At 39.6% G+C, this 24767-nt stretch overlaps 1 protein-coding gene across 1 annotated transcript; it reads left to right on the top strand.

Moving 5' to 3' along the window:
• The first annotated feature begins 330 nt into the window (after positions 1 to 330).
• Positions 331 to 16195, top strand: sirt6 (sirtuin 6). Its single transcript, XM_084732893.1, has 8 exons — positions 331 to 501; positions 1639 to 1766; positions 5502 to 5684; positions 8448 to 8507; positions 11810 to 11905; positions 11989 to 12069; positions 14879 to 15002; positions 15099 to 16195. The coding sequence occupies exons 1-8, from the start codon at positions 436 to 438 to the stop codon at positions 15408 to 15410; spliced, it is 1050 nt and encodes a 349-aa protein (XP_084589019.1). The 5' UTR covers positions 331 to 435; the 3' UTR covers positions 15411 to 16195.
• The last annotated feature ends 8572 nt before the right edge of the window (positions 16196 to 24767 follow it).

Below are 24767 nucleotides of genomic sequence, written 5' to 3'. Positions count from 1 at the left end.
TACACCACTTATTAATAAATTGAGAAGGTAATATCAGTTCATTTACGTTTTAGTCACACAATATCAAACGTTTAGAAGTTAATAAGGTCTGTAAAATCCTGCAAAATAACATTCATTTGGTATGTTTGATTAGAAATTAACAAGTGTAGGTTTTTCCAGAAAAAAAGATACCCTACAATTTGCTGGGCACATTAACCTTTTATTTGTAAGTCTAAATGTATGTAAAAACATAGACACTCGTCACCGAAACAAACAATATTTGTGGGCATTCCATTTCCTCCCGTCTCTGAATGCAGCATCCGTCGACTCGTCTCCAAGAGATGACGTCATTCAAACAACACAGTTAAAAACCCGCCTGGGAGATCTTTCTGCTTTACAACAAACACGAACAGCTTTCTAAACAGAAATAATAAAGATACGAGACCAACAACAGGCATGTCTGTAAATTATGCAGCCGGTCTCTCTCCGTACGCAGACAAAGGTGTTTGTGGACTTCCTGAGGTAAAAGATAAGCTACTGTGGGTTGTAGGTAGTTAGCATCTCATCAGTTGCTAGCATGTTAGCCGAGGTTGGCTGGATTATGTTCGGTCATAATGATGTTTTGGTGGAAAATGAGCCTAAATGCTTCAGTTTAAAAATACTCCATGACAAGTAAATATTCTGCTCTCTAAAACGCATTGAAGAAAAAGTGCTGAAATGTTAGCTAACAACAGAAAGTACTGAAGTAACGTTATAAGTCTTTGTTTAGAATGGCTCCATTCAGAGTTGTACATTAATTTTACATCTGTATTTAATCTGTCTGTCTGTCACTGTCTTCAGTTTGTGTTTTAATTACAGGTTTTACATGTAGAACTTAAATTGATAATTAGACTACATGAGAAGCACAAACCAGGGCTAAAACCAGTAACTCCAGAAATCCAATAAAGGAGAAAAAATAAAGAGATAACAAGTACCATGTATTACTTTTAAATGTAAAAAAAAAAAAAGGCACAAGTATTAAGTTGCATGAAATGGAAAAGTACCAGTACATCAACACTGATGGAGTGAATATACTTTACTTTCCATCTCTGTTGAGATATGATAACTATAATGTCACCATCTCTGACAAGGCTTTGTTAGAGACTTTACAGTTCTGCCCCCAAACTTGCAACTTGATTTTTTTTTTGGTATGAAAACTGTCAGTTATAACATGTACATTTGCTCAGCTATGTGAGAGTCTCCTACCATATTAGTGTTATTTAAAAAAATATATTGTTTCAAGTTCATATTAAATTTCATGTCTGTGAGGACATAATATTTTGTTAAATTAGGACAAAGCGTTTGTTCAACCAATTATTCTAATTGATAGGAATACTAATAATTGTGTAATATCATATCCCGGGAAGCTGTGATATTTTCTGAGATGGTCATCATACCATGAAAATCTCATACCGTTGCAATTCTAGCTGTAATATGTTCAGCAAAAGCTCTGTTCTGTTACAATAGTAATAAATATGCAACATTAAAAAAACAAAAGCAGAATGTGTGAGGTGTGCACAAGAAAGACCATTAAAATTTGAAAATTTAAAATTGATATTTGATTGTACCAGCACTGGCCAGCTGTTTTTAAACCTGATATTTTCTGGGGTTTTTTTGCAGAAGTTTGATGGTCCTGAGGAGCTAAAGGCGAAGGTGGAGACTCTCGCTCAGTTGATAAAAGAGTCTCAGTACTTGGTCGTTCACTCCGGAGCAGGAATCAGCACCTCAGCCGGCATCCCAGACTTCAGGTAAAACACAAGTACAACTATAACTTTTCTCTTTCAACATAAGCTGCTTTTCTCTCTCTCCCCACCATTAATGGTCATGAACATGATTAGCGAGACAACACTGACTTCTCAAATTTCTGCCCCATGTGAAGATAAAGAGAATGATATCAAGAGCAATATAATGATGGGGAAAGAAGCAATATATCTTAACTAATTAAAAAACAAAATTTGCTATGGAACTAAAACTTAAGACATTGTTGGGCAAATTACAATTAAGATTTCAAGTACACTCGTCAAAAACACAGCTTAGCTTGTTTCAGCATCTCCTGATTGTTGCCCATTTACAAGATGTTAAAGTTTAAACGGTGCACAGGAAACTGAATTATCATGTCCTTTTCCTACAGTGACCTAAGCTTTGAAATTAAAGTCTGTTTAAAGGTGAGCCAAATAGACAGTGCTCTCACCAGACCTGTGAGTCTTCACTTGTAGCGATCAGCTAGTGCTACCACCAGAAAAAGAGTTTCTGCTCTTATTTTCTTGACCTTATGTGCGGTTGACAACTAAAAAAAAATAGTAATACTGACTCACACCCTGACGAGGTATTGCTAGGCGCTGATCTAACTGGCACCCCAAACATATACAGTCTGACCGTTACACACTATTAAAAACCTCCAGGAGGCAGATTGATTTGTATTTAATCCATAACTAATATATTCTATTTTCAAAAATACTCCTCGGTAACTTTTACAACACTGTCTTGGGAAACCAGAAGTGATTTGTTTTTGTGTATATTATATTATGTGTGTATATATTGTCACCTGTTTTGATTGATTTCAAATGAACTTAATGTAGTATTCCAAGCATGAATTTTATTGTTTGTGTTCCACATAATTCAATGTTAATTGTTTGTGCAAATCTGAAATCTCAGAGTTGTTTGATTGGCACAGTGGTGGTGAGTCAGCAGGGTAAACTGATGAAATTGACAGTCTGCAGGGCAGACAGTTGAAGATTATTGCAGCAATTCTGGAAATAGTCCTGTCGCTGTAAAAGCTGAGGCTGAAGACTAATCAGAAATTTGGGAAGAAAAAAAAATCTGAAAAGTTACTCTTCAAACCTGCCTTTCCTTGCACCCCTTTTTTCCTTGCCCCCCTTCTGAAGCAAATACACAATTATTAGCAGTCATTACCAGTATTTCAGGAACCAACTGAAAAAAAGGATTTGATGTTTGGATGTTTCATCAAAAACTTCAGTACTACAGTTCAAAGCCTTACATGTCACTTTAACAGTTTATGTAACGATCATATGATAAATTGTGTTAGAGTGGATATACTATTTTCACTTGTTGAACTATCCATTTGTCACAAGATGTTGCTTCTCCTGAGAGCTCATATCTTTACAGGTCCCAAAGAAGGTAAAATTAGAATAAGTAGAATTGTCCATTGTTGTTTGTAAGATATCTGATTGCTGAGTCTCCAGTCTCCCCGGGACGGCAGATACTGATGTTTTGTGTTGATAAAGTGTCCCAACCACAGCAAAATAATGAGAAAATAAGAGGGCACAATCTCAGCGGGCACCGCAACACATTTCTGGTGGGTTGAGGGTGATTATTTCTGAACAAGTCTATGCCAGTAGTTGTCAGACTTTTTCTGGCATGCCCCACATCAGAGCCCCAAAAAAGATACGATTTGAATTTTACTGAAATGAAGGTTAGCATGATAGCGTCAGAAGAAGAAGAATTTTTCCTACCTAAATCATATTCGTTAAACTTAGTTTCACGCCATTTCTTCCCCTGGTCATTCACCTGCAGTCACTCTGTGCCCCACAGTTTGAGAACCACTGATCTATGCGTTGCCATTTGGTAAAATCCTGCCTTTAACTTTACATTGAATCAGGATAAAAACCATTTGTACAGTTTGTAAACAGGCTTGAACAAATCAGAGTATATTATAATAATAAGGGAAGTGTTGATTGTGGGAGTTCTTGAATTGCTTCACTCAGAAAAGTTACTGAACAGATTGTAGTGAGTCAACTGATGAGTCCTAACTCTTTAACAACATCTTTTTTTTAAATTAAAATGAATTTTTTTTCTGAATGGATTAGCTGGCAAATGGACTTTATAGCATTGTGAGGGATTACATTTGTGGACAGTAACTTTATGCCACTGTACAAAATGCTAATACTGTTAGTAGATAAGCTGCATAATCAGTGAATGCAGACCATGAATTACCATTTTGCTTTAAAAAAAACTTTTTTTAATATATATTTCTGGTCGACATAATGACGGCTTCTTGGCTTAGCCTCCTGCTTTCTCTTGTAGTATCACTGTATGAGCAGAGGAGGGCACTACTCGCTCATTATCTGTCAGATCGAGCCCTTTGTAAATCAATAACCCACACTGAAATCAATCCCGGTTCCTTTTGTTTTCATTTGATACTGAGACATACAGAGATATATTTGGCCCTAATAGCTGAGCGGTGGCACATGAGATAAAGAATTTAGCCTATGTTTTTTTTCTCAGGGAGAGTTCATTCTGGTTTGAATGACAGATGTTTGCCTGTGTGATTCATATATACATGTCTGGAGGCTTTAGCTCTGGAAACCTGGTCAGTTAATATTTGATTGCCCTGCCTGTCAGTCATGTAGAGTCGACCTTGGACGGAAATATCATTAAAACCGTGGCTTGTATATAGGCTACACATCAGGCCCACTAACATAGTTTATATTCTCAGTGATGCCCCGCACACACACACACACACTCACGAAACGCTGCAGCTCAGAGCAACAAACTCAGCCGCTCAGATTGATTGTGTGTTATTGACGTCACCGACACATGTGAACACACCAGCTTTACAAATCCTGTGTGGCTTTCATGTCCTGCAGCATCTTTCTCAGGGTGCTGTAAGCATTTAATAAGTGACGTAAACACCTCCCCTTTAATGCTGCTGCGTCTTTGAACTGGTCTTGGCTGAGCAGGCTGTGAATCATGTTGATGGTGAGAGATTCGGCTGTTCAAGTTCAAATAGAAAGATGAGACTGTTGTGGCTGCGTTTGAGGATTCACAAGATGTGGCCCCTCATTGAATGCATAAAGATAAGTCGCACGTCCCTGAAGTAACTCGGCAACTGTGAGGATGTTAGACTGCGCCAGTGCTGACAAGACAGCTGTGTTCATCCCTCATTCAGACACCCAAAAACTGACTGGCTAATCAAAGAGACATAGACAGAATGAGCCCAGACTGGGCAACAGATTTTTATGCATTTTAGTCACTGACTGTACAGAAATATTTCTGCCAGATTGGACAGTTTGTTTTTGTGAAATGCTCATAATTTTTTTTATATGTAGATTTCAGTTGTGGAACAATCTTTTATTATTTTCTGTGGGCTCAGACTTGCAGCATTTGACAACGTATTGTAAATTTGGTTCACAAACTTTGCAGACCTCCTTTGCAGAAATCTTCCCAGCTTCCTAAATGTGGATGTTTTCTGGTTTCTTTTAGGGCTGCATAATTTTTCACAGTCCTTTGTAGATCAGTTGGTCGAACGATAGCCCCATGTCTTGTGGCCTTGAGTCCGCTGCAGCAGCAGCCATGAGTTCAGCTCCCATCTAAGGCCCTTTGCTGCATGTCAGTCCCCAGCTCTGTCTCCCGCTTTCCTGTCGAATATTCAGCTGTCCTGTAATGGCATAAAATGGTATCACAACCTGTCCGTACCTGATTACAACTGCTACCAGTTCATTCATCATTATCTTCTCTTTCAGGGGTCCAAAGGGTGTGTGGACGTTAGAGGAAAAGGGTGAGTCACCTCACTTTGACACGACATTTGAAGATGCCAAACCCAGCTTGACTCACATGGCCCTCCTGGGACTGCAGAGGGCCGGGTACCTCAAGTATCTCATCAGTCAGAATGTGGACGGCCTGCATGTCCGATCAGGCTTCCCCAGGTAAACTCTGCCCTGCCTTTTAAGCATTTTAAGCACTCAGTGGCTAACTTAACTTAAATCTGAGTTGTTTTGTTTGTTTTTTGTTCCGCATGGGTGCAGTGGAACAGGCTGCAAATACAACACTGAAGGGCTGCAACAATTATTTGCACTATCGATTAATCTGCTGAATATTTTTTCCTTTCAGCAATGAATAATTTTGTTTTCATAAAACTTCAGAAAGCAGTGAAATTGCCCATCACAGTGTCCTATGCAAGCTGTCATCACGTCTTGTTTTCTGTAACAGTCCAAAACAAACTTTACTGTCATGTTAAGACAAGAAAAGAACCCACAACAGTCAAATTTTATCACATTTATTTGAAAAAAAAAAAACTTAAATGATTAATTCATTGTCAAAATAGTTGCCTATTTTGATTGACTATTTGATTAATCACCTACAACACTGACGTATTATCACCCAGGAAGTTGTTATGATGAGCATATTAAACACTTTACACACCCAGCAGACAAAGAGCAACATTAGCATTCAGTTTGAGTCATGTTTGTGTGCACCTGATGAATTTAAATCCAATATTCATTCTCCTTTAGCTCTGTTTTTGGTCTTTAACAACTCCTCAGGGAAGTGTTTTGCTCTTTAGCTGCTAAATGCTCCACTGTGTTCACCAGCTAGTCACTAACTTTGTGCCATTCGGTGCTGACGAGGTACAACCCTGATTCCAAAAAAAAGCTGAGACATTGTGGAAAACATAAAACAGACTGTAATTTTATGCTAATTTTGAATTTAATGCCAACAACCAAGTTGCAACGGGACGACAAATGAGTGAGAAAGTTGAAGAATGATCAAAAGCAGCTGTTTGAAGCATTCAAAAGGTAAACAGGTTAACTGATGAGAGGTGACACAAACACTCATGCGTGCGAACACACAAATAGGTATGTGGGTATCGTGTGTGTGTGTATATATTCTTGTGTACCTATGATCTAGCCAGTTGTTATGTAATGTATCCTCCAACTTTTTACCTTATCTTTTTTGGTCTCTGCATATGTTAAATAATCTTCAAAAAAATTACAAGTTAAAAGAAAACGATAAGAGGTGACAGCATCATGATTGGGTCTTTAAGGGCATCTTCTAAAGGCGTCGCAAGCGAGGATGGGGATATTACTACACGAGCTCAGGAACACTTTGTAAACCTACTGTCTGTAAACACAGTTGGGTGGCAAACTATTGCATTCTGTTTTTATTTACACCGTACACAGCATCCCAAAGTTTTGGGAATTAGGGTTGTTGCTCATTGTCTCATTTTTTTTTCTGAAAACAGCTGCTTGCTGTTGGTGGAAACAAAGTTTATAAGTGTGTTGAGAGTGAACCAAAACATTAAAGTTGTCATAAAACTACAATGATAAGCTGAAAGATGCTAAAACACTTAATGGAGTTGAGGGTGAACTGCAGAGTCGGTTGATAATTCTCTGTGGGTTCGTCACTGTGAGTCCCAACCTTTGAATTGCATGTAGTCAGTTCACCTATTATTTATCTAAAAATATTTTATTTTTATTTATATTGTCTATAAAATGTCAGAAAATGGTGAAAAATGACAGTGAGTGTTTCCCAAAGCCCAACATGACATCCTAAAATGTCTTGTATTCTCCACAACCCAAAAATATGCATTTTACAAGCAAGCAAGGCAAAGAAAACAGAATATATTCACATTTAAGAAGCTTGATTAAAAGAATTTTGACCTTTCTATTATCGAAATAGTAGGCGATTAGTTTAATAATCAATTACTTGTTGCAGCTCTAGGTTTTATTAGTGCAGCTTTAAAGATGTATCATCAGATACTGTTTGACCAATTACAGCCTCGTTTTCGCCAAATGATCCAAATGTAGATGAAAATGTTCTCCGTATGCTAATCAGAGAACATTTTAGGGACGTTGCTCTGCTCGAAGCAAAGCGAGGTGAGGAGAGGGAATGAATAAGTGAGAAGTGGACGTGAGGCTCTTACTTAGAGGAAAAGTTAACTTGTTCAGGCACCGCAGTGAATTCCTTATGATAAAACAAACACACTTTATAGTTTTATATATTTTTCATCATTTCTGATATTTTACAAACACAAGTCTTGCAGCAGTTTAAGCTCTGAGACCATATTGTGTCACGCCAGTTTGTTACTTGTTGGGTTGTGACTCATTGTTTTAAAGTATGAATCTGCCGCTTTGTGATAACAGCTGTAACGGCGCCAGAAATGAGCCACTCTTTAAATACGGCTCAAATAACTTCAAATAATGTTCAGTGGAATGGAAAATGTTTAGTCTGACTCTGGATTATCCAATCATATTGGACTAACCCAGGGCCACGAATCCAATTTTTCATTCAGTATGTACATCCAGCTTTTACGCATATTGGAAGACTTGCTCTCCCTGGAAGCCATGTCTTAGCTCTCCCTCCACTCTCCATCAGTCAGGTCCTTTTTTTTTTTTCCAGACGAGGGTAGATAGCGAAGTGGTGGTTCTCTGAGGAAATCAGTGGGACAGCAGACGAACTGGTAAAGTAAACCAGTTGGTACTAATCTGCTCAGGTGCCAGCTGGAGCTCAGACGTGAATCTGCCCTCAGAATATTTATCAGAGTGTTTATCAGGGTGCGAGCTGCAAAGAAGGACTGAGGAAAAAGTTGTGTTAAAGAGTCCTGACATTAACTTTAGAGACGTTGATCTAAGTGAATATCATCTTTATGATCTTTGTGCCTGCGTTGACTTTCCTCCCTCTTGCTCTATTAGGGATCTGCTATCAGAGCTGCATGGAAACATGTTTGTGGAGGAATGTGAGAAGTGTGGCAGGTATGTTCACACACACACACAAGCACCAAACACACACATTTTCATCTTGAAAAGCTTTCAGAAAATAATTCTCATCTCTAAAAGCGAATCACTGTCAGGCCATTTTATGAGGTGCACCTGTTTGGTAAAACCAGACAGAGAATCATGTGGCAACACGATATGAAAAAAAACATCCATGACAGGAGGTTCGGTAAACTGTCGACCTAACATTAGCATGCACAGTATCAGATGTGCACCAGATGTTGTTGTTGTTGTCTTTCTAGCATCTCGGAAACTGGCGCCCTCCTGGGATTTTCACACACTGCAGACGGCATTTAAAATTTTAGGTTGTCCCAGGGACAATAAAAAGAGCACCAGGGATGAAGGTTGTCAAAACTATCGGAAGTGTCGAGTCTTTTTCAATGTCACGTGTTTGTCTGATGAAGATCCAGTACCGAAACGTCACAAATAAATGTTATATTGCAAGTTAGGCATCGTGCGTTAGTCCTTTTGCAACTTGTGTTCAAAGTGTTCCTTTGTTCCGATGTCACACATTTAAAAACAATACAATTCTAATATTTAATAGTATCAAATGTAAAGCAGAGTGTGCAGGTTGCCACTGAAAAAAAAATCCTGCTTTGTATTTATGTATTTATTTAACAGGGACAGTCCACAGCTACTTAGCCACACCAGAGTTAACTTTAAGCTAATTTTCATCTGTAGTCCCTGGGCGGGAAACAGAGAATAATTTCCCAGGACGTTCTTTTTGCCGTGGTACTGAATGAGTATCATTTTAAATCGTCTCATACTAATATCAAAGTTTAAAACTCTGGTATCTTGACATCTCTACCCAGGACACAAAGCCTGGGATAATTCTGGGGCATTAGAGGCACTTACTATAAAAATATCAGAGCAAATTTCTAAATAGGCGTCATTTGGATAAATTGACGACATATTAGGAAATACTTTCTCACCTGAAAAAATATTAACCCTGTAAAGCCTCACGCCTGAAATAATTGCCAGAAAATTCTTCTTTTTTTTTTAATTGAAAAGCATTTTGTACCTTTTATCAAAATAAAAAAAATATATATCATTTACATATAGGATGTGTTGTTTGAATTCTATTTGATACATCAGGCATTTATGAAATTTCCTTGATCACAATTTTTTCAAACAGGAACATTTTTGTTTTGCTTTTTGGTAAGCAAAAACAGCTTGGTCGACACGTCTCAGATTTCATAGTATTGATCATGTTGATGATGTAAAGGTCTCAAAAACTCCTGTATCAAATATAATGCAAATGGTGTTAGAGGTTAAAAACTTAATAAAGGGACATATTAACAGTCGTACAGCGAGTGCAGATGACCGCCTGCTCATTCAGTCATTCATTGTCAGTCGCTCATGTAGAGGTATTGTTCTGATGCGGTGGTGGGAAACTGTATAGCTGAACATATGACTCATATCAAAGTTTATTATAAAATGATATCATAAAACATGCTTCATATGGCTGTACATATTACAAACACCAATAAACACACGAAAATGTAGCAAGACTAACCGTAGTTCAGTGTTTAAGGCAGACTGGAAGAGGTTGAAAGTTGATGGAAAAGATGTGTTTTGAGTTTGCTTTTGAATGAGTTGACTGCTGGAGTCTCTGATTTGAAAAGGAACGCTGTTTCAAAGACAAGGGGCTTGGTAAGAGAAAGCTCTACCACCTACTGATTTCTTTTTTTCATAAAATTCAGAGCGCTCGTCTCGCAAAACATCTGTGTAACATGTAAGTTAACATCATATGGTGAATAAATGTAATGTTAGTTGCTCAGGCTGCATGTGTACATGTCTGCATTAGTATTAAGTTATTGAAAAATGTTCAGTGATGCATTTCTTTACACCTCTGTGGGGTTTTTTTTTTTTTAGCTCAGAGGTACATCCATCAACCTAGCAGCAGTAGACCTGACAGGATCTGAGTCTGTGTTTTCCTGTCGGCTTTTTTCTCACGACAATTTAGCATTCATATGCATCCCCATATGTTGACAGATTCTACATTCATATGCAGATATCTGTTTATAGAGATTAGTATTTTCCGCACACGTTGCACCCTCGGTTAAGCAGAGTGAGGTGTGTAACATTTGGCTCAATGTGTAAATGGCCACAAACACTGAACACGGTAAAAATGTTAATATGCAGGGTTATTCAAGGTTGTTTTATACTTATATCAGTGCCAGAAAAGTTACATGTGCTGCACCATATTGGTCACTGTCAGTACATGTGTTCACTTACATGTCATCTAATGTGTTAAGTGTGTAAATATTAATTGCATTGTTAAGATACATGTAATTATGTGAAACCTATTAAGGTTCAATAAGCAGCAATGAATGGAGAAAAAAAGAACTTTGATTTGGGACAAAGTTTGTAAAGTCAGAAACAGATGAAAGCAGAATCCAGGACTGTTGCAGCACACTGAGGAAAATTGTTAATTTCAAGCTGCAGATTCTACAGACGGTGAAAAATAGGCAGTCAGTGGTAGCAGTAGCAGAGGTCAGAAGAAAAAGGCCAGACTTGACCCATTTTACCAGACCTCAAGTTCACAGTAAAGCCAGAAGTCTGCAAGTAATGGCTCAGACATCCAGAAAAAAAAAACCCACAGAAAACTCGTACACGTATTGACATAAACGACTGGCTGCAGCAGGAAAGAAACATGCTGTCTTCCATCCCATAAGGACAAGAGGATGAAGGTACAACAGATGTGATCTGTACATTTGAAACAAGTTTTTCCACAATCATCTGAGGCAGAATTTGGACCAAAGAAAACAGTGTGAATCCCTGATGCATCCTGCCTTGTGTCAAAGGTCGAGTATGCACTTAAATGCAAACTGTGGGTCCTCTTTCTTTATTCCTGCAGGATAATGTACTCTTTCACGAAGCGCTCATTATCTCAAAATGTTCCACCAGCATGTCACTAACTTCATTTAACTCCAGACACCTGCACAGTCTCCGGATCTCATCCAAGCAGATTACCTTTGGGATGAAGTCGACCAAAGGCATAAATATATGTTTAAGCAAGTGTGCAGCAGCTACATGGGTCCCTGATATCTTTAAAGAGGATTTTCCACTATCTTGTAGAGTCCATGTCTTGGAAAAATTGGCTGTCTGGAGGTAAAAGTTGTCAAGTTTATCTAAAGAAGTGGCCACAGAGTCTGTGTTATCACGTTTTGTGCATTAATTCATGTGTATAAAAGGAACTTATTAGCTTGTAAGCAGCTCTTTAATTAAACAAAAGCTGATGTATTTGGACGGAGACCAAGGAGTCTTTGTTTTTCCAGGCAGTACGTGAGAGACAAAGTGATCGGCGTGATGGGGCTGAAGCCGACAGGACGTTACTGCGAGGTGGTTCGATCCAGAGGACTCAGAGCCTGCAGGTGAAGACACGCTCTCACCACAATTTGAAGTAAACTGTCACGATTCGTTCTTGAGTGTGACTGTGGATTCTTTACTCAAACAGAGGGAAGCTGATCAGCACGATACTGGACTGGGAGGACGCTCTCCCTGACCGGGACCTGAACAAAGCAGACGATGCCAGCAGGTAAGTGAGACAAAACTGCAGCAGTTTGTGCTCCATTGTTTCGTTTTTCTATTGGCTAAACTATTGGCTATTCAGTTTTTGATTCAGCACACACAGTACACACATCTGTCTATTTAGAATTAACGTACTTATTTCGTCTCTGGCAAAAATAGTACAAAATGGCACACACTAGCTCAAAACCAAGGTTATTATTCTTAACTGAAGCTAAACTAAAAACTAAAACAACTAAAAATTCAACAAAAGTGAAACTTTTAAAACAAACTAAACTAAAATGAGCACACCCACTCTGGAAACCAAATTGAAAACAGAAATGAAAAACTAATGAAAAATGCAAAAAGATAATATCTGTGGGTGATCAAATGAGTCCTGTGAACTGGAAACTGAAATTATGTTAGATCAGCGTCCTGTTATGTAAATAAGCCTCCATTTGAAAAGCTTTTTAGGGTTTTGAGGGCACCACAGTCTGCTCTAATGTTTCCATTCGGCTCATGTGTGTCGGCGTTTCCGTTCAGCCACAAAAAGATTTTATTGTGTATTTTACAGAGCAGCAGGATGAATGGGATGTTTCCACCTTGGTGGCTTCTGTCAGTGACCATAAATGATACATAATCATAATTTCAGTCACAAAGATTTGAAGGTCAGACCACTGAACACTTGAGTTATTTGTTTGAGTTTGATGGCAAGAGGGTTTATTTGTTGCAGCAAAAATCTGAATTGCGATAGTCAACAAATATTAATCGAATCGTTAAAAAGAAAAACAAAACAGAAATTTGAGATTGTGAACATGAACATTAAGACTCTTGGGTTGGTGCCGGCTAACCAACACCAAACATCGACAAATTAAGTTGACATGACAATGAAGTTTTACAGCGTGTATTATTTTCTTTGTTTATTTTATAATTTGTAGATATTTAGATCTCTTAAAAGACATATTTATGTTGAAACAAATGTACAAGACGACTCATTTGCCCTATTTGTATGGATAGGGAGAGATGGTGGCCTGTGCAGGGAGTTGCAGGACTAATTTTACATTCAGAAAACTTCAATTTCGCCTTGTCTCGTAACCGAACAGGAGGCTATTCCAGCAGAATCGCTGTGTTTCCGCTCGTTCATTCATTACGGCGGGACGCAGCGATTGGATGGTTTGAAGTGGAGATGACTTTGTTTGATGTATGTTACTGAAAAGCAGCTGAGGACAGTTTGTGCTTCTCATGTATAAACATTACATTTGAGTGACGGCAGTAAACGTGCGTTTCATGGAAAAAATAAAAAAATAATAAAAATCTTCAGTCTTTGGAAAACCCAGCAGGGCGTTTATAACACTTGTGGCTCTTCTGAAGGTCCAGAATCCGCAAAGACTTTTCCATCCATCTGGATAAATAAATTGTGTTTGTTGAAAATAAGAAGAGATTTTTTTTTTTTACCTTTTTCCCCAAGTTGCACCACTTTTCTCAACTCAACATAAAGGGCTTTTCACTCTGCACTTAGCCCAGGGCTAAAAGCATTCTTCTACAAAATAGTCCATACTGCAAATGTACACAGTGTGGATGATTGAACTGTAGTGTTTCAGACACTACAGACAGAAGTGTTCTGTTATTTTTCCTCTGTATACAGCTTAGAACAGTGATTCTCAAAGTGTGGTCCTTTAGAGGTCATAAAACAGAAATAAATAAAATGATTTAAAGTTTCAATTAAGTTTGAAATTGCCATGAAATATTTCTGATTATTTTATTTAAAAAGTAATCAGAACAGAGACAAAACAATGGCATTTAAATTATATGTTGTTCTTAATTTTTGTGACCTTGTTTGACAGATGTTACATCGTATTCGGTGACGAGTCACGTTAACAGTGGAAAGATTCTTATATCTCCTCATTTGTACGATTAATCTTGTGTGTTGATCAGAGTTGTAATTAAAGATTTTGGTGGGCCACAGAAGATTTTCAGATTTCAAACTGGGCTGGCTTCTAATGTAGTATTTTATTATCTTGAACTTTTTCAGTTGACACGACAGGGTCTGAGCCCTCCTCGCTCTCGGCCGTCAGGTTTTGGAGATTGTTGTCAAAAGCCTCGAGATCAGAAGCAAACAGGTGCACGCTCCCGTTGGTGATGATTGCTCTGTGTGAACCGTACAGAGCTCACCGATGCCTCTCACACACCTGAAAGCTATCAAGGAGGTTTATTATCTGATTGTGTTGGGGACGGAGCTGCAGCCAATTAGAGGAGACATCAGCTGTGGGAGGAGAGGAGTTGAGAAGGAATAACAGAGAGATAGAGACAGAAGAGCACCGAAACAGCAGCCAGAAAAGCCTGAATATATATTGAACCGCTGCACTCATTCTTAATTAATCATCTAAATCACTTCTAGTGTATTTTTGTGACAAAATAGAGTTTGAAGAGCAGACAGATCATGGTCTCAGGTGAAAGATCTTGGGATGTGTGACCCCCCCCGTCACTGATTAGTCACAGTAGTGTGCAAACCTCAAGATTCCTGTGTACAAGGCAGAAAGTTGCGTGTTGTGAACAGTACAGCAATCTGACAACTCTGAAAGTTATGCAGTGTAACAAAGGCATATTTTGTTCATCAGAAGAGTCTGTGTGGAGTCTGTGGCTGCCGTCAGCACAGCCGTAAGTGTTCTTAAATGATCCTCTGGGTTTTTCAATAATCACCAAGTAATCATTTTTCAAAGAAACAGACCCTGAGTGCCGTGAGTCAGATGTGAGAGAACAGTCTGTACCAGACAGTCACCAGCAGCTGCACATGACTGTGACTGTTATCTGTGTTATATTTCTGTCCTGTCTGCGCCCAGACGAGCAGACCTGGCACTGACGCTCGGCACGTCCATGCAGATCAAACCCAGCGGAGACCTTCCTCTCCTCACCAAGCGTAAAGGCGGCAAAGTGGCCATTGTCAACCTGCAGCCCACGAAACACGTGAGTCTCATTCACACGCCGCCGCCTAACACACGGAACACTGTGAATAAATTCGGGCACTTGTGGTTAAAATATTTGTAAATTGCTGTCTCACAGGACAAGCATGCGCACTTGCGTATCCATGGTTACGTGGATGAGGTCATGAAACAGCTGATGGACTCGCTGGGATTGGACATCCCGAAGTGGGAGGGTCCGACCGTCTGCGAGAGCTCGACAGCCGCCTCCGAGTCCACCGACGATGTCAAACGACCACGTGCGAAGGAAAAGAAGGTGAAGACGGAGCTCGTTAAGGAGGAGAGGAAAAGAGAAGCGACAGCAATAACAGACGATGGGAGCGTTAAGGAGGAGGCGGTTTCGGTGAAGAGGGAGAGAGCAGACCGCCCAGAGGAGTTAAACGAAGAGAAATAGCCTTAGGTGTTATTTTTTTCTCCGTCCTGAAACAAACTTTAAAACTGAGGTGCTCGGTTTGATCAGACCCACAGAGGACAGACACTCCTCTCATCTTCTGCCCTCAAAGATTCTTCTAGTACTGTAGAGGGTTTCTTAATCCCAGATCTCTTACACTCCCCTCACAGCCACAATTAACTCTGATATGAAACTGACTCCACAGCTGGAAGTGGACCTCATTAAGCAAAATTTGTGAAATGAGCGTGTCCAGGGTAAGAACACGCCGCTGCATTGGGTGGATGTTTGATTGAGAAAGTTTTCTTAACTCAAACAATTTTGCATATCATCTGGACATCCAGTCTTAAACAGAAAAGTCAAGAAGATGAGATCTGGAGCATATGGCTATAAATAAAACTTTTAATAAGCAGTGTAAGGTTACTGCACCTTTATTAAATGCTTTATTTATAACCGTGTGCTCCAGATTTCATCCCTACAGGTGTAGCCTTTAAAGACACCTTGGTTTCTTATTAGGGTTGTGCGATATAATAAAATATTCAAACCGGCTACCGGCTACTAAAGAAAGTTTGCCATCTTACGCTGTGTCCAGTGAATAAACTCACAATATGTGAAGAAAGCAAATATTCTTTCACCTGTTCAGTGCTCGAAATTAAGGAGTTTTGTAAAAGTAGTAGCTGGGACAGAAGGATATAGTGTCTGGGACAGCAGAGAAACTAATCTTTACAAAAAAGCTTAAGCAAATTTCCAAATAGACATTATTTGGATAAACCGACTGCATATTTGACTCTGAATGGTCACTTTCGCCTGGAAAAAAACAAAACAAACAGGACTAACATTCCTGCAGTGAAAGTAAAGAGCTGTTAGGTCATTCAATCATCCTTGGTCACTCATGTTGTGTACAACCTGCTGCAATTGTTAAGGAAAGGTTTCGTGAGCAGTAGTTTCAGAAGAACGTCAGTAAAAAAGGAGAGTTGTGGGACATTGAGGGGAAAAAAAGTTAATTTTGAGTCCTGAGCAGCGGCTCTGATTCATTCAGACCATTAAATCAGCAAAATCGCGACAAAAATCACCCCCCAATCATCATCCTTATCATGGATATATTCTTGATTGACTCGTAGTTTTGTATGACTGGGGGGAATTTTATATTATTATTCTTATTTTAATTGTGTTTTCTAAACACGCAGTTCTCTCTGGGTTGTTATGTTGCACTTTAAAACAATGCCACACAGAGAAATGTTTTTTTTTTTTTTTTTTTTAATTCCCAAATGCAAATTTTCTCCCGAATTATGAAACCACTTCTGTCATTGTACAAAAAGAAAACTGCTCTTCCTCTGACGTGACGTGTAATTCCCCTGATTTCTGTGTATGAATGGCGCACCTGCTGCTGATTGGTTGTAAAAGGACCATAATTACACTGTAAATTTGCAGAAAAATGTTTTTCATCTCAGGAAAAAGCATTGTACTCTACACTGTTTTTGTTTTTTTATATATATATAAATATACATATGTTTTAGCAATAAACACAATATGCTGGTAGGACCTCCTGTGTGTTGTGTCAAACAGCAGCGGCCTAGTTGTGAATGTGATTATGATAATGCTATGATTCTTTGTGTTTACCTTCATTATCATCTCTGTAATCAACATTATATTTCAGATGTCATTATGCATCACTGCATTGTGACTAAACATGAAAATCAAACCTACTTTCTCCGAAGAACAACAGGAGGAGAACCAAAGAGACGACTCCTGTTGTTCATTCACTCTTAATACCAACAGAACAAAATCCAGTGTCAGTTGCATAAAACCACTTAGGCCAACGTCTGTCTGCGTCTCAGAAAATAGCCCATACAGACAATAATTGAATTTATAATAACTGGTGAGGAGGAGGAGGAGGTACCAAAACACATTTTTGAGGACAGAGAAAACCTACTGGATACTATGAGCGATGCCCAGCTTAACATTAACACTAGCAACGAAGGTTCAGTGCTAGCATCAAAATTACAAAAGCAGTTCAGTTTTTATGGTCCTGTCTGAAATTTGACTTTGACATTTCTGTACCAGCACTGCATGCAGGTTCATTCTTTTAAAAAGGAAAAAGTGGTCGTCTTTTGTGTGCCTAGGACTTTCTTTCTTTTTGCTGTGTTATCACAAGAGTATTGTTTTTTATACTAGTATTGTGTCAAAGTTTAAAATTCTGGTATCATGACAACTCTACTGTGTAAAAGCAATAAACAAGTTAGCTAACACTACCACTGTATTAGCTACTGTTAGCTAGTTAGTAAGTTAACTACTACTGTGGGTGAAAAGGTGACAGTCAGGACAGATAAACTGTCATCCTAAAGTTTATTTAAAGTTTAAGGAAGTACAGATGCTTGTGTAATACACTTCTCCTATCATAGGATAGGAACATAGACTTAGAAACTGTTGATCTGCAGTGCCTTTTTCCCTAAATCGGGTCCTAACCCTAATTAGTATGGTTACAGCCCCAGGCCCCGGGTGTTACAGTCTTTATTCTAAGTGGCTCTGCTACATATTTTCTTATTTTAAGATTATGGATCACGCCAAACAGCGATGAGCTTCACATTCATTTTTTATTGAGAAAAACAAAAAGAAAAAGAGTAAAAGTAAACTGAAGAATGAAGGGGATCAATACTCAGGTCACAGATGAGGACACTTTGCATTTCTCCATTTTTTGGCAAAGTGCCTCCCCAACTTCAGCAGCCTCTCGTCTATCAGCTTCTGCTCGGGCCCTCGCCTCCGTCTCCTTCTCCAGTTCTTGAATGAGCCACAGTATGTCCTGACAGAGATCTTTCTGCTTCTTTTCCCTCACTTTCCAGCCTGTTGATGAGACTTTGTCTTTCAGCCGATTGGTTCTCGGAGACCCTTTTCACCTCTGACAGTTCTTAGCAAAGAGCTTCCAGGGTCTCGAAGTCCCTCAGGCTGTCGGTCTCGTGCTGGTCCCTCAGGTCGCTCTGTCTCTGGAGCAGCTCCACGATTTCCTGTCGGAGATCATCATTCTTCTTCTTCTCTGACAGGTACCTGTTGTCTGCATCTTCCAGGATCTTCTGCAGTGTGTTGAGGCTCTGCAGGGCGTTGTCAGAGCACCTTTTAACAGCGTCTGTCTCAGCCTCTGCCTGGACCCTTAATTCTTTTTCTTTTTGAAGAGTCTGGTTCAGCTCCTGAATTTCCACCTGGAGATCTTCCACCTTTGCTTTCACCTCAGAATCGAGCGTCTGGGCTGTAGGTGAAGGCCTCCGTGAGCTGTCGTGCATCTCCTCCAGTTCCTGCATCAGTTGGTCTGCGATGTCAACAGCCTCGTCAGCTCTGGCCTCGGCCCTCAGGTCTCTCTCTGTCTGGAGCTGGAGGTTGAGCTCTGTGATGTCCTGAGAGAGAGCTTCATGTTTCTTTTTCTCCATTTCTAGCTCGGCTGCAAGCATCTGGTACTCAGCAGACTGCTTGACATCCAGGTTTGGACCGGGTGCCTCCATGACTGAGGAGGAAACACTGGTTGGCTTGTGTGCGCTCATGGAGTTGGCTCTCTGAAGTTTTTTCCTCAGTTCGTCAATTTCTTGACTCAGGCCCGTGGTCTTCTTCCTCTCTGCTGCGAGCTTGTTCTCGTAGTGCAGCTTAATCTCCACGTTCTCCAGCTGGAGGGCGTTGTGGTCGCTGCAAAGGACCTTAAACTCCTTGCACATCTCGAAGAGGTCCATAGTGTGACTGTGGCTCTTCAAGTTCTCCATTTTCTGATATTTTTAGTTTTGTCACTAAAAATGTGTCTCCACTAACAGTCCAGTGAAAGCTATGTCTAACACACTGTAATAAACGTTTGTCTCCTGCAGTTTCCCTTCGTGAAAGTGTTGACACAGACCTGCTGACACAGTTTAGATATGTGCCCCTAGAACATAACACATCAGAGATCACTAAACATTCTGGAACATGATGTCAGAGGAATCTCTGATGTCACTCAAAATGGCTACAGATTCAAATGTGTCAAAGCTAAAATATCACACTAAAGTCAGTGATGTAAAAAAACAAAAACAAATATGCAGTGACTATGTGGTATATGGAGCTATTTTACAGTTGAATCGCCGAATGCACACTTCACAATCATCATTCCTTTAAAAAAAATTAAAAACATCATCCCTGTCAATCATTCATCACTTATGATGTATAGAAGTGTGTGGTGGCGGCTGTATCTGCAGAAACCCTACCTGCTGTATGTATTTCCCTGTTTTTTCTCATTGTTTTGCTGTTTCACCAACCAAAAATGCTGGTTTTTGTCATTGTGATGCATTTATGGACTGCTCTGAAAAATCCTACTGATACTACAAACGATTGCACTGGTTTGCTAGTTAGCTAAAAAGTTAACACAAAATGACTTTTTTTTGACAACTTGTTGGTCAAATTAACCATTAACCATTTGTCCCTTAACTTTCTTTGATTATTTTGCTCAACGTGCCCCAAAATTCAGTTAAAGTTAAACCTTCTCAAGTGTAAGTTTAAAGTTACATCCGGATCACAGTTTAACCTCACCTGATTTAATCCTTGTGGGTGCAACCCAGCCTTTTAGGCAAGGAGAAAACCTAAGAGGCTTTATGCCACGCATGTGAATGCCTCAGTTAAGGTAAATATTTTGCTTAAAGGACTCATTTAAATTTGAATCTTAAGGTGGTTTACGTAACCAGGCTCTGTATCTTAGCTGCTCTTGAGTTTTCTTTTTTTTTTTAAAGCAGGGACATTAATATCAGATGGTAAGACTGTACAATGTGTCACAGGTGTTTGGAGATGATTACTGCAGCGAACATTACGCTGCGTGTCTGATGTTGAATATGCTTCAGTCCATTAGGGCTCTTTGTCTCTCCAGATGTATAAGCCACTGATATAACAGCTGCAACTCAAACACATGCATAGAGTCCCAGCAGCGTGCTCTGTGAATGGGTCATTACACAATCCTCATTACCGCTGTTCCAGTCTCCATCTATATGTCAATTTGTTTTTTATTGTGTCTGCTCTGTAGTGCCCATTAAAGTCTAAACTCAGAAGTGTGTGTGAGAGGTGCACAGATGAGGCAGAGCAGTTTCATTTGTTCATTTCAAAGCAACTGTGTGCGATAATTAAAGTAAAACGAGGAAATTCACTTGTAGTATGAGGTCAAAGAAAGAGCAAAGGCTGTCTGCTGTATACAGCCTCTTGCTGTTCTCCTGGCCTTGGGTGTGATCATGTGACCTCTTAATGGGGACTTATGACGACGCTAATGAGCTAAATGTTCTCCGTCTGCCCTTTGAATGTTCTCAGCACCTCAGGTCAGTGGATACAAAGATATATTGCATCTTTTAAGCCAGTTATTCACAACCTTTTTGCCTCATGAAACCTTGAAATTAATCAAAGCACATTCTTTATTCTTTTATATTTTAGAGACAAGCTGTGACCAGAGGGATTTTTCTTTTTTGCAGTGAAGAGTTTCATTTAAAGGATTTTTTACAAGAGGTGAAAGAATCCAATATTTAACGAGAAAAACAGCACATCCCTTTAATAAACCTTTTTTAGAGCATTGTGGGCAATGTTGAAAATTAATGTTTGCATGATGCACCATCGTGATTAAGTGTCTTGATGTGTGAGGTATTTAATTTTCTGGATTTACCAAAAACAGACTGCTTTATTTTTTATTCAACTATTTCTCAACTGAGATTTTGAGAATTTTCTTATAGACCAAATTAGGATGTCCACACCACAACTATAAAGCTGCAGTCCTTAGTCTGTTGTGTGGCTCAAGGACCGCATCTTTCACAGTCTGCCCCCACTTTGGAACTTTGGTCTTCCATCAAAACAGAATGACCCTGCAGACATAACTGTTTTCACACAGTATAACTACTTGTGACACGTGCAAATGCAAATATCTAATCAGCCAATCATGTGGCTTGTTAAAAAGAGACTTCAGAGGAGAGTTGCCCGACCCGTTCAAGGTGACAGGAACTCAGAGTAAAAAGTTGTCTCTTCATTTGCACGTGTAAAGCATGGTGTGCCTCAGGAATAAGTTTTGGGTCTCATCTTATTTTCTTTATATATGCTTCCTCTTGGGCACATTATCCAAAGACACGGTGTGTCTTATCATTTTTATGTGGATGATTCACAGCTGTACGCTCCCCCTGACGTCCACAGACCCTGATAAGCTGGATTCACTTAATGACTTGCCTGTCTGAAGTTAAAAAAGTGGACGTCAAACAGTTTTCTTCAGCTGAACTCCAATAAAACAGAGATGGTGCTCATTAGGCCCCAGCAAATGACCAAAACAATCCTACCATTCACTGGTTGCCTGAGAGATCACATCAAGCCTGTCACGAGGAATCTGGGAGTGCGGTTTGATGAAAATCAAAAAAGATTTGAGCATCACACAACAAAGCTTGTGCAATCATGTTTATATCATTAGAGAAGTATTTCAAAAATACGCTCTGTACAGTCTTTCAAAGAAACAAAGACCAGTTTACATGCTTTCATCTCATCACGCCTGGATTTCTGCAACAGCCTTTTTTACTTGGCTGGATCAAAAATCTGTTAACAGACTTCAGAATGTACAGAACTCAACTGCCAGGCTTTTAACCACAACTATGATCATATCACTCCTGTTTTAGCGTCTTTACACTGCCTTCCAGTACGTTTTAGAATACATTTTAAGATTTTACTAATCACTTTTAAAGCTCTTAATGGCCTCATATATCACTGACCTATTAGTACCTTCCACACCAGGACGTACCTTGAGATCCTCGGGCAGAGGTGTTTTGTCTGTTCCACAGGCTTGGCTGAAAACTAAAAGGGACAGGGCCTTTTATTAAATAACCATGTGTTACAATGGTGCTATAGAGAAGAACATTTCTGACTCTTCATCATGTTGAGTGGTGGGTTACAGGAGACTGAGGAGCTCTGCAGTGTGCAAGCTTTTTATTAGCTCAATTTTCTTATTGGCTACACATCAGTGCCCAAAGGTTGACGCCCAGAAACATCCTGAATACAGCAAAGTAAGACAATAGAAGCAGGGAGCAGAGTCTCGACAGACACACACTTCTAGAGGGTCATGAGTGAGGGATTATTTTTGTATGAGTCTATACATTGTAGGAAATTTCTTTATATTATGCCTTTAATAAAGTGTCCACTGCAACCCTGAAAAATTGATGTGTGCCTAGCTGACCGGTTCAAACAGTAGGAACTGGTCTCTCATGACTCTCATGACTCTCATGTCTCTCTACAGACAGTGCAGTTCAGAGCTATATGCTCTGAGGAGCTGTGTAACATCCAGAACAGTGAGGAGCCACAGAAATGATGAACAGCATCAAACGACTTCCAATGTGCCAGTGTTTCACAGACTCCGTCGTTAGACACTGGAAACTTTATATAGCATCAGACAGACTCCTCCTGCAGCTGCTCGTCCTCCTGAGCTCAGTAAGAAAGGCCTCGGTCGAAGAATCTTTGTTGGCCGTGACGGCAGATCTGTCTGGAAGGACAACAGTCGGCGCAGCGCATCATGAGCCTGTGCTGCACGGCAATATGGCCATAAGGAGCGGGGCGGTGACAGCATGCCTTGGCACATAGAGTGCTGAAGGCTGTGCATCAGATTTTGTGTTGTGATGAAGCCAGAATCAAACTCCTCAGTTGTAATTCAAAGTGTTACGTCTGGAGGAAAGCAGACGCAGCTCATTAAGCATTAAACATGAGCCCCGCTGCGAAGCACCAGGATGGCAGCTCCACGCTGCGTGAGAGACTTTCACTGGCAGTTACTGGGATGCTTTTAAGAACAATGAAGGGAGCTAACAAGGTCAGACCAACCTGCTACAGAGCGTCAAAGACCGAGATGAGATGAGTTTATGCTCCAGCATGGCTGTCGCACAAAAGCCTTACGTGGAAATCGTTCAGTGAATCAGGAGTCCTTGAATCTCATTAAAGAAATGTGTGGAATTACATGACGGCTGTTTGTTTACAGATGCTCCCCATTCAGCTTGAGCTCGTCTCTGAGGAACAGAGATGAAGATGTAATCAGTGTTAAAGGTGTGGTGCTGCTAATGTGATAAGATGAAGAGCAGAAGGAGGAAGAGACAGAAAATAAAATAAAATAAAAATAGTTCTTACTTAAAATGATGTCTCAATGTTGAGCCCCTTAAAAAATATCTGTTATCAACAAATTTCCTGATTACTTTAATTTTGTAGAGTCATCTGTATATTTCCAGACTTTAGATGTGTTCAGAACGTCAGAACGTTAGCATGAAGAAGACACCATTTTGTACTCTTATGCTATGTTTAGGAACAGAGAAATATAATTACTAATTTGCTGCAATTTCCTTCTAAGTGGGAGGCAGAATGTGCAAAAAGACTCTAAATTGAGCATTTACGGCTAAGTGGAGCAGAGGCTGGACTCTTTGTCCTGATTGATGATGGACTACAACTGGTTCAAACTGAGAGAACGTCTTCATCCTCATTTTGGAATAAATTAACTGGCTAATGTCAATCATTTTGAGCATTATCTCAGAAATCCCTGAAAGACAAACCTGACCTTGCCTTTGCTCGCGTTTTGATTTTGAGTTATGAGTGTCTCACAGGCTCTGAAACATCGCTAACAGCTGCATTCACATTCATCACCACAGTTCTTGATGCAGATCATTCTCTCGAGAGCGGCGTGTTTTTGTCCTCCCTCCTTGTGCTGTGACACAATGTGCATTACAGTGAAACGTAAATGCTCAAAACATTTATCTTTAATTGCTGCTGGTTAATGATAATAGCAAAGGACATTGCATATATTTAGCTGTAATGTGCATTAAGACATGGATTACAATTATCTCATCTCAGAACACGAAAAATAAAGCAGCAACTGTGGTCACAAAAAACTAAAGGGAAAGGATTATTGTTCAATTAGCTGTTAGAAGAAGTTAACCTTCAACGCTTTCTGTCAGAAAGCACTTTTGGTTGTTTTTAGGGGATTAAAATAATCATGCTTTGGGTTAAAATGGCAAGATTTCTGCCCTGAAGAGTTAATTCTTCCATATGCATTAAAGTTATGGGTGCTAACATAATGTCATCAAGAGACGCAGACTTCAATCGATCATGTGGGTTAAATTGAAGAGCAATGCCTGCACATTATTAAGGTCTTAAACTGCATAAAAGGCTCTTCACAAAAGTGAAAACTTTTAAAACTAGTCTGAGAATCTGACCTCATCCTCAGTGACACTGCTGTGAAATAAGAATCTGAATTTAGTCAGAAAACCTTCTTCATAACAAAGAATACTGAAATACTGAAATTTCTTCTTGGAAGACCATGAGAGGTGGTTGAAAGCACTTCACGATGACCGTGCTAACTTGAAAAAGCAGTAATTCAAG

The sequence above is a fragment of the Lutjanus erythropterus genome, chromosome 12, assembly GCF_056507025.1.
Source record: "Lutjanus erythropterus isolate fLutEry1 chromosome 12, fLutEry1.hap2, whole genome shotgun sequence".
Classification (NCBI taxonomy): domain Eukaryota; kingdom Metazoa; phylum Chordata; class Actinopteri; order Lutjaniformes; family Lutjanidae; genus Lutjanus; species Lutjanus erythropterus.
Note: the sequence above shows the minus strand (reverse complement) of the source record. Positions and strands in the feature narration are given on the sequence as shown.